The 11311-nt window shown below is 39.3% G+C and overlaps 1 protein-coding gene across 1 annotated transcript in view; it reads right to left on the reverse strand.

The window, feature by feature from the left end:
- LOC105822164 (platelet-derived growth factor D-like) overlaps positions 1–11311 on the reverse strand; it is a 229014-nt gene that overhangs the window by 21992 nt on the left and 195711 nt on the right. Inside the window, exons 2-3 of the mRNA XM_012659114.1 lie at positions 4955–5159; positions 1102–1282 (exon numbers count right to left, since the gene is read on the reverse strand). Of these exons, the coding sequence (XP_012514568.1) occupies positions 1102–1282; positions 4955–5159 (386 nt within the window). The remainder of the gene's footprint in view (positions 1–1101; positions 1283–4954; positions 5160–11311) is intronic.

Below are 11311 nucleotides of genomic sequence, written 5' to 3' on the forward strand. Positions count from 1 at the left end.
CCTGGCCAGCACTGTGTTTTATTTTGGCATCCACACTGGGAAAAGGGACAGAGACAAATCCGGTGAGAGTGAAAACTGCTGCCAGTAACAAAAGGCAATTACGCTATCAACAGTTGAAGGGTTCAGGGGTATTTAAGATACTACTTAGGCAAAGTAATCCCAATGTCTACATGGACTTAAGCTAGAGCACCCTTTCTTCTGTCTTACTACTTATCATTCTTGGTTAACTGCTTTTTAACTGTTTGTCATCTCCACCTGACTATAAACTGCAGGAGGTTCAAGGACCCTGTCTGTCTCATTTACCTTGTAACTACTGCATCTATCAGAGTGTCTGACGAAGAGCAGGAACTTCATATTGCTTTGTTAAAGAATGAATGAGTAAAGAAGATACATGCTTGCCTGTAACCCAACAACTAAAATTAACTACATTGTAGATTTTGGCTCAGTATGAGGTTGAACATTGTCTAACAATCAGAACCATTTAAAGTTTGAAATGGCTGCTGAACTGTTTAAGTAGAGCTGAGACTACAAACGAGCGTGGGAGTAGCCAACAGGATTCACACTCTTGAGTCCTGAGTTGGACCTTATGGTTTTGAAGATGCTTGCGAACACTGAGGCTGCATGATTATAACATACACCATTCCCAAATCTGGGTTATAATTTAAATTAAAATCATCAGGACTCTTTCCTGCTATGAAATTTATCGACAAATTTTCAAACCAAAAGAGAAATTATTTTCTTTAGCTTTCATTCTCAAAGCCTGTTCAACTCTCGCATACCTCCTATTTGGCTATACATTTACCTTGCTTATTTGAATCAAAGGTAACTTATTGTCTGCTTTACTATAAACTATTTTCCTTTTTCTATTTCTATGCTCTCTTTCAAAAGTTAGGGCCCAAAGTTTGACTTAATAGATCCCAAATGGTATTTCTTACTAATGAAGATTTTAATATTTTGACCATAAGGTAGGAACAAACCATGCCATAAGGAATTAATAAAGTTCATCACGCTCACGCCACTGTATTTATATCATAGAAAATGATCTGTATACTGCATGAAACCAGTGTCTGCTTTTAATCATAGGGTGGTTAAGCTACTTACCACAAAAGAATAATAAATCTTGAATCCAGGTTTAGCCACAAAGTAGTCATCGGACTTGAATGTTATTTTAATTTGGTTTGTTCTTGATGTTATCCTTGGAGGAACTTCCTTGTGTCCACACCATCGTCCTCTAATAACGGTACTGGTTTCAGATATATCTTCAACTTCCACAAAATCATACCTAGAATCAATTTGACATAATGAACACATTGTGATTACAGTAAGTTTTGAAATTCGTACTTTCACTGAGACATTGAAACTACTATATATGATTTCTCATGACTACCATCTGAAATGAAAATTATAGCCTAAGGAAATGTTAAAAGGAAAGCTAATTTTTGGATTAAGTTTTCCAAATTCAAACTTTACCAATCTATTCTGAGAGAACCCTTACATTTAGCCATAATTGTTCCCAAGTCATCAATAATCAAAATGGGCTACTTTCTGAACATCTGGCTTAGAAAGTTTTCTTGGAAAAACTAATAACGATGATCTCTTGGCATATTTTAGGAGATACAACTCTAATTATATGGCCAAATATTAACTGTATAAAGTTTTTCAAACAAATTCCCACTTTGAATTAATGTAAAACACATTCAGTGCTTTCTCTAGAAAGTAAATGATCGATACCTTACAGAATACATAGCTTACGAAATCAGCATTTTCATTATAGAAAATAAACAAATGTATACAGATACGATTTGCTATATTCTCTTTTTGAAAACTCTTTTGGAAGGATCACATCATAAAATATAAAATTTATCACAAGGGAAAGGACAAACGCAAGCTAACCAATAATGGAAAAATCTGTGCTGGTTAAATAAACCAGAATGTGAATGAGCTTAAGACCGTAGTCTCCCCTCTGGCTTTGGTCACAGAAACACAGAATCCCAGGACTGAAGAAGACAGCAAGGCCTCTTTCGTTATTCCTCGTGACCACTGGGTTCTCGACAACCCTCCCTAGCATCCCATCATTTCATCACATAGTGCAACACCCTCAGTGGCAGAGTTCACATCTTCTAGGGGTCACTTACTCTATTTTCAGACCCTTAAGATCTTGGAACATTCTACTTGATGAGCTGAACTATCTGCCTCTCTGTTCTGGTCATCAGCATCTCACTTCTCCACTCTGCCTTTCCCAAAATGATGTCAGATGCTAAAGTTTTAACACACAAATGATGGGCATTCAGGGTGAACAGTGGCAGAAGTCTCACAGCCATATTATATTTCTCTGTCATGATTACCAGAAGGAATCAGCATAAGAAACATCATGTCTGAATATAAAGAAAAACCAGTATAGCTCTCCTGGTCTTACCCATGGACCTCAGAGCTGTTACTGGACTGGCAGGGTAATCTAAGGAGTAAGTAAAAAATAACGATATGGTGACTACGTTTCTTTGACAGTGATTTATGAGGCCATTATGTCCTTTGCCTCAGTTTCCTTATGGGAAAAATAAGGCGGCATTCAATTTTACCAGCTGGATGTCTCATGGGTGCTGTGTAAATTAATTACTTAACGTTTGTATGGTGCTTGGAAGGTGAAAAGCACTAACAAAGAATCATTCAAGCAATAAAATATTATAAGGTAAACATCAAGGAGGCTTTGGAACAGATGGTAGGAAGTCAATTGTGTTTCATTTTGTACACAATGTGTGTAAATCACGTTTACTGCACGAAGTATGAGTATACTTGAAACTTTGTTATAACACAATAGGTCACTTTTGCTTAAAAAAAAACAACATCAGTATAATTTTAACTCTGAATCTGAAGTTAAGAGAGCACTATTTTATTTCCTAGGGCAGGTTCTGAGGAAGCCTGTTTCTCTCACTTCCTCCTCTCTTCTTTTCTACCTCTTATTCTTTTACCTCCTTTCATAAATTCTGAGGAGCAACTAGATTTGATGAAGGATCCAGAAGGGAAAGCATCCTAACTCTTCCTCTCCTATTTTCAGGGTCAGGATGCCAAAAGAGTTCACTGCCAGGGTCAAAACTCCAGCTCAGTTGTGGAGCCTTGGCTTCCCTTCTGTGATACTGTGATATAATCAGAAATATGTATTTGATCTTGGTTCCTGGCACAGGGCTCCTAAAACTCTTGGAATTTCTAAGCGATGTGCTGTAGGAGCATCTTTTATCATTCATAATAAGCCCTTTCCACCATACCAGAGTTTAGCTAATGAGGTGACCCTTGGTAGCTTCAGAATGGGGGCTGGTCACCAGCAAGACCCAGCCAAGACATTATTAGAGGGTTGGAACTTTTGACCCCCCCTCTGGACCTCTGGGGAGGGGAGAGGGCCTGGAGACTGAGATCAATCACCAATAATTTAATCAATCATGCCTACATAATAAAACTTCCATAAAAGCCCCTAATTAGAGGGTTCAGAGAGCTTCCGGGCTGGTGAACACATCAAGGCGGTGCACCCAAAGAAGGCACCCTTTCCACATACCCTGCCTATGCATCTCTTCCATTTCTTCCTGAGTCGCAGCCTCTCTAATAAAGTGGCAATCGTAAGTAAAGTGTGTCCTTGAATGTTGTGAGCTGCTCTAACAAATTATCAAATCCAAGGAGGGGGTTTTGGAACCCCCTGATTTATAGCTGGTCAGTCAGAGGGATGGGAAGCCTAGGACCTGCAACTGGCATCAAACTTGGAGGCTAAGCCCTTAACTTGTGGGACCTGACACTAACTCCAGGTAGGTAGTGTCAGAACTGAATTGAAGGACACCAGCACATGTTGGAGAACTGGTTGCTGTGGGGAAGAAACCCCCATATTTGGTGTCAGAAATGTTCTGTGGGTAGAAACAGATCACGGTACCTTCCATGTATCACTTTTAATAATCTTTTAAAGGTGCTTTTTTTTCCATAATTTTTTTTTAGCACAGAAAATTAGTTCTCTTTTTCAAGGTTGAAAAGGTGCAAGATCAGCATTACTTTATTCTCTTTGTAAATATTAACTGGCTCTTCCTGCATGTATTGGGCTCTGCTTTCTGGCATACATTACCCTCTGTGGTCCTAGAAAATAATAGTCCCTGCTGTTATTCTCAGAAAAATAGGAACATAATAAAAGCTGTCAGCATAATAAATACGCAACAAAGGACAACCAAATTTGAGGCACCTCTTTTTATTATTCAAGGGAAAATAAACCTGCTGAAAGGATTTAGCAGTTCAGTAGTTCATTGGCAATGCAGAACAAGTGTGTGCAGTAAAGTACAAAAAGGAAAAAAAAATACCGGCCAAGTCTTACACATGCTAATTAAGTGAGTAAAATACTGTGAGCAGACAATTCAAAGAACAACAGCCCAGGCTTTCTTTGATAAATATGCTATGAAGGGAGAAGATTATCAGGTATAGCTTTCATCTTCTACTCCTGACCTAGAAAGTGCAAGAAACAGACCCATCTGAGGAGCACACGGACTCTGGGTGTGTTTCTTTCATATATCTGAGGCCTTAAAGCTAAGAATTCAGGGTCAGGCCCTGACAGTCCCCAGCCATCTTCTCCCAGTGCTGGGGAAAATCGTTAGTTACAACAGCTGTTGAATGCATCTACCTGTTCACAAAGGCTATTCTGTGCCCCGCAAGGACCAGGACAGCCAAATTCCACCTTTCTTTGGGAGTCCTGCAGTCCTGACAGTTGCGGAAGTGAGTTTCTGCGAGTCGTGCCAGGTTATTAGGCCCTCGGCAGCAGCAGTCTACGCTACTTTGTCTACTAGCGTTGACATCAAGGCTTTTTGAAAAAGAAGTGACGCATTTCAGGTAGGTCTAAAGGGCTCAAAAGGAATGTTTGATGTGATGGTTTAAATTCGTCTTTTTTGTTTTCCATCTTGGAATAGTACTCTAAAGTGGATGTTTTTTCACTTACCTACAGATATCATTTTCTGCTTCCTCTAATCCAAACTGGTTGTCGAACGCGAGCTGTATCCTCGTTTTCTCCTGGGAACGGAGCCGCCAGGTCAGGAGCAGGTTCCTGGGATAGCTGTTGGGGAAGCGAGGACTCTGCACGTGGCCGTTTCCCGTCACCTGGATGGTCTCGTCTCTTCGGTACAAGTCTGTGAGGTGATTGCTGTCTGTTAGTAGTCACAACTTGTAGAAATTAGTATGTTGCTCCAATTACAGGAAAGTAAAAAAAAGAACAGTTTATAACACATCACATTTCAAAACACTTCTTGATTTTGCTTAAAAATATTAAGACCAGCTGGCAGCCTCCTGGTTAAATAAACAACATATATTTCTCCTATTATTACTCACTTCCCCGAATTCTTCACAAATCTAGACTTGTTGCCTACTACTTCGTACTCTGGGGCTCTCTTAACATCATTCTTGACCAGCAAAAACTAACAATTATCTCAGAACGCAAGTTCATTTAGATTGCAATTTAAATCAGCAAATGGCTTCCAATAGTTCATTCTTCCCCTTTTCTATGAAATGTAAATCAACAAATATTTTTTATTATACTGACAGTGTAACAATATATGTCCAGTGACTAGCATATGAGGTACTCAATAAATATTGTGGAATGAATAAATGAGTGAAAAATGAAAAGACCCTTATTATGTGTAATGACCATTTATTTCATATTCAAATGACATTTTCCAGTGGGTAGCATTCTGGTTAAACAAATAACATATATTTCTCTTTTATCCGCCACTTCTCCAAATTCTTCACAAATCTAGACTTCATGTCTAATATTTTATACTTTGGAAGTTCTATTAACATCATTCTTCACAAGCAAAAACTAACAATTACCTCAGAACTCAGGTTCATTTAGATTGTATTTAAAATCAGCAAAAAAATTCAAATTGTTCATCCTTCCACCACAAAATCATAATTTTTTTTTGCCTTGGTTTTCTATGACTTAAAATAGGTCCAATTCTTATTGTATTTTCTATATGTTGTGTAATAAAGACTTTATCTGGCTTTGTCTTGGGTTCTTGAGAGGGAGCTCCCAAACCCCTGAAATTTCTCAAGTGACAGAAATGTTTTCGTTATTCATGATGGGCCTCTGGGACCACATCTGGGTTTATGCTGATGGGGTGACTCTCTGTGGGCCCAAAGATAGTTCCAGGGTCGGGGCTTGCCAGGCCAGCCTGTGATTAAAGGGTTAGGGCTTTGAGCCATGTGATATCAGCCTGACCTCCCTCCCACCTCCTGGGAGGAAGGGGGGTTGCAGACTGAGTCCAATCATGTTGATACTGATTCAATCAATCATGCCTGCATAATGAAACCCCGATAAAAACTCTGGACACCAAGACTTGGGTAAGCTTCCTAATTGGGGATACACACTGATGTACCAGGAGGGGAATGGGTCCTGAGGACACAGAAGCTTCATGCCTGGGGACTCTTCCAGACCTAACCCTATGTGTCTCTTTCTTTATTTGGCTGGTCCAATAATAAAACTTTAATTGTAAGTATAGCGCTTTCCTGAGTTCTATGAGTTGTTCCAGCAAATTATCAAAACTGAGGGGCTGTGGGGACTCCTGAATTTGTATCCAGTTGGTCAGAAGTGCAGGTGGCCTGGAGGCCCCCAAACTTACAGCTGGTGTCTGAAGTAGGTGCAGTTTGTAGGGCCTGTGCCCTTCACCTGTGAAATTTGGCTTAACTCTGGGTAGTCTGCATCAGAATTCTCTTGCACGGTGGATCCTCTTTTCATGTCTCCCTATATGCAAAGTTCTTTACATTTTAGATTTTGGCTTTTTGGGCCCCACCATAAACAGGCGTCCAGCTGCAGTCTATTTGTGTTCCCCCGCAGAGAGTTTACTCTGAGGCCTATAATTCAGCGAGCCTGGTCAGGGAGGCGAACCCTGCTGGTGGAAACCACTATGAGGTAGGGCTGCTGAGGGTGGTTGTTAAAGCTCCCAAAAATAAGAAAGGGAGGATGCATGAGAATTGGCATGTAAAATACAAAGGCCTTTCTCTTTTTTAATGTTTTTGTGCATATGGAAATTTAAACCTTTTTCAGACTCATTCAATTTCAAACGTGTTGCAGCTTATCCAGCTAAACTTTGCGTGGCAAAGAGAGTCCTAGGAAGAGCAATGGGTGGTTGAAGGATGTCCCTACTCCCTGCCTCTCGACGAGAGCACTGGCCTGCAGTTACATCGCCACCTCCAGCGAGCACAGCAACTAGACAACCTCCTAGTAGCCCCAAATCATTTTTGCCAGTTGGCTTTAATCTCGTATTCCCTTGACCTTATGCTAAAAATGTAGCTGTGAAAATTAATGTTTGCTCATTTTGTCATAAGGGGCTTTTAAGATACGGGCCTAACAGCCGTTTTCTAGGTTGACTGATGTGAACTATCAGTCAACATTTACTTATTAAGCGCAGACTCTAATCATATTATATTACAGTATTTTCAAGACCTCTATCACTTGAGTATTTCACTCACAATTTTTGCCACATTTTCTTACCTCTATTTAACATTTCTCTCTAAATTAATATCTATAATCAAAAGCAAATTTATTCTAAAATAAAACTCTATGCCAATAATGTAAATAGCAACTAGATACCATTTTCCATGAATAGAAGATAACCATAAATCTAAATATGTAACTATTAATTTTTAAAATATCTATCTCAGGTATTCAGATTCCTCATTTGTATAAGGGAATTGGGTGGAACATTCTCTCTTTGGTCTCTTTCAGGGGTAATATTCGGTGGTTTTATGAGTTCTTTCTTTACTGTTCCAGATGCTCTGCTACATTTGAATATAATTTAAAAATGTTTAAAGAAAGGGTTATGTATTCATACACTCTGAAAACAACGCTGATGCATCCTGCACAAATGCAGACAGGCACAAAGGAGTAGCACGTGCAGAATGTAAAGGCAGTGGTTGCTCAGAGCAGGAGAGCAGCAAGGGCCGACGTGGAGAATACCAAGTATGTTCAGGGGATCCTGGTAAGAGGCCTGCCCAGAGCAGAGTCTAAGTGGGCCCAAGCGCGACATACGGGCCTACAGGCTTTAAAGGAAAACTATGGAAATATTAGAAAGCCACCCAGAGAAGCATCTGCACTTAATGTGGGTAGAAACAGGAAAGCTCTGGAATGGGCAAACAGTTTGTTGAAAGGCATGAGAGGGCCTGCATGGCAATGTCTCCTAGGAAGTAGTTGTGAGAGTGACAAGGTCCCGGCCTAGAAGGGCAGGTAGCAGTGAGGCTGCATAGAGAATCAAAATGAACTTTTAGGAGGGGATGTAGAGGGATGGGTCAGAGGTAGCAGCAACATGCTAAGCCCAGGCGCTGGGCTCAGTGTGGTATTACTGATACTCAGGGGTGCTGTGAGGGGAAAAGTTTTTCAAGAATTCAAGTGAAAACTTTAGCAGGCTTTTGGGGTTGTGGGGCTAGAGCTGACCTGGGAGAATAGATCAAATGTGAGGCCTTAGTTCAGAGAGGGAAGGGAAAGCCTTGGGGATCAGCGAACCCTCCAAGGAAACATCCAGAGGAGGGAAGGCGAGGCTTGGTGCTGGCAGACGTGCCCAGGGAGCGGCGGGTGACAGAAGGAGTGCCGGGGAAATCTGCGAAGCCACGGCTGGGAGGAAAGTGCTAAGTCAGGCTGCCCAGGAAAGGGATGACTTCAAGGACAGAGTAGTTAATAATGTCAAATGCAGAAGATGACCAGGGAACAACAAACAGAGAAAAACCACAGAACTTGGCAATAACAAAGTCAATGACATCCTTTGAAAGTACACTTTCAGAAATTGTTGTAAGTACAAACAGGACCTCTTTTTTCTAGAACATCATTAAAGGCTATATTGTCTTAAAGGTACTAATTATGTTTATAAATGAAATGCCAACTATATTTTTAAAAAGGCCATAGAGTGGGTAGAGAGAGGGGCTTTCCTTCTTATGCAGTTTGATTAAGACAGTACAATAGGCCCTCCATGGGCTCCATCCACATCTGTGGATTCAACCAACCACAGATTGAAAATTTTTTTTTTTAAAAAAGATGGTTGTGTCCATACTGAACATGTACAGATTTTTTTCTTGTCATTATTCCCTAAGCAATACAGTATAACAAGTATTTACACTGTATTAGGTATTATAAGTAATCTAGATATAATTTAAAGTATATGGGAAGATGTGCGTAAGTTTTATGCAAATACTACATCATTTTATATAAGGGACTTGAGCGTCTGTGGATTTTGGTGCCCTTAGGGAGGTTAGGGGAATTGGGGGAGAAGGGGTCCTAGAGACAATTCCCACAGATTTACCACAAATCTATGCTGTAGAATACTGAGCTCAAGAGGAGGGAAAAATTACAATTTTTCTGATTTCTTTTCCCCTAAAAACAAAATTCTGCCAGAAGATACACGCACACAAACTAAATATGAGTAACAGCAAACACTTCCGTAGTGCTTATTTTGTGCCTGGCATTGTTCTAAGCCTTTATATGTTTCATTTGTAGGGTCTAATCACTTTACATATATGTGACCTCTTGTATGTGTGTGAGACTGTGTGCGTGTGCACGTGTGGTCGTGTATATTTATAACATATTTCTGAGATAGGTATTATTATTATCGCTATTTGGCAGATGATGATTCTGGGGAACAGAGAGGTTAAATAACTTGCTCAGGGTCACATTACTACTGAATAGTGGAGACAGAATACAAACCCAGGCAATTTGGTTCCAGAGTTGATGCTCTTAACCACTGTGCTATATAGAAGATGTTCTTCCTTTTTAGTCTGAAACTTGCTAGAGACGATTTTAGATTCTTTGCTCTCCATAAACCACTTTGACTTTTGAATCGTATTGTTTACATATAATTTATAACTTCATGCCAACTCAGGGCTATTCTTAACAGAAGAGTTATAATGAATTATAGATACAGAGAACAACTTATCAGGTTAAACCTGAGCTAACTATCAAAGTATTATATGCAAAGTCACATTCCTGAACAAAGGCCTTCACTTTGGTGTTCCAATAATGGCTAATGTTTGTGGAGCAATTATTATGTGCCAGGCTTTGAAGATACTCAAAAGTGCTTTATAATTTCTTTGAAAGTGTCATGGGAAAGTAAAAAAAAAAAATTCATGTTGAAGAATATTAAATTCCTGAGGGAAAGGACTATGTCTTATTCATCAGCATAACTCTAGTGCCTTGCCAGTCTGAGCATATGGAGACACGCAAAATATATCTGTTAAATACATATATGAATGAACGGTTACTGGAAATAATGCATGTCCAGAATTATTAAAAAACTGAAAGACATTTTGAAGTAAGATAACAAATAAAAGGCAGTTTTATAAGAAATAAAGTTGTAAAATGTCCCAAATATTTTATTTCTAAGAAATTCAACATTAATGTAGCCCGGGGCCCTGCAACTTGCAGGAACACATTCAGTATGAACATTAAAGGATTATTTTGGGGAGAGTTCCATCAAAATGATCCTGCTTCCCATCTGGTTAAGATATGAATTCTGAAATGACTACTTATTCTGTCCTATTTCTGTCAAGTAACCAACCTACCAGTTGCACCATAGGCAGGCCCTACCAACTTTAAAAAGTTATGGGCCAGAAGGACAAGAAGAAGGCCGGAATAAAAGTAGAAGAGTTTGTGGTTACATTTGAGGAATGCTCTCAGATTTATTAAGCAATATATGCAATCAGGTGACTTAGTAAATCCCACAGGTTCTCATCCTATGCAAGCATTTAATTTAGAATAGCAAGCTCAGCAACACAAATCAAAATTCAGTTCTGTGCCTTGTAAATGTATTAGCATTATTACTACTACTACTCAACCACCTCAAATAATTTCTGCACTCTACCTCAACTACTCAAAACATAGCATAGAAAAGTGTCCTAGGATGCAAAACGGTACCTTCCTCTGTGAGATGGTGTGCAGTGTTTTGTTGAAGAGGCAAAAAAGGAACAAGGGAGAGAGATGGAGAACATAAAAGACAGTAGGGCAGGAAGTCCCTAATTTAAAAATGAATAGGTCAATTTGTAGAACAGATCCTTACATATACAATTGGGATGAAATTGAATTGAATTTGATAATTTTCTGTAGATTATCTTCTAACTTAAAAAGTACAGGGTTGGAGTCTCACCATGTGAACTGATAAAGGTGAAAATTAGACTTTAACAATGTAAATTTAAAAACCAGTGTGACAGCTTTTTCAACATTTTTTCCTCAATGTTTGCTAAAGCACTGAAGCTTGCAATCAATGAATTAAATTCCTCCTGGGACTATGAATAGGACAGTCTTCATTAAGGAATTTTGGTTAAC

This window comes from Propithecus coquereli, unplaced genomic scaffold, assembly GCF_000956105.1.
Source record: "Propithecus coquereli isolate 6110/MARCELLA unplaced genomic scaffold, Pcoq_1.0 Scaffold6, whole genome shotgun sequence".
In the NCBI taxonomy this organism is placed as follows: Eukaryota; Metazoa; Chordata; class Mammalia; order Primates; family Indriidae; genus Propithecus; species Propithecus coquereli.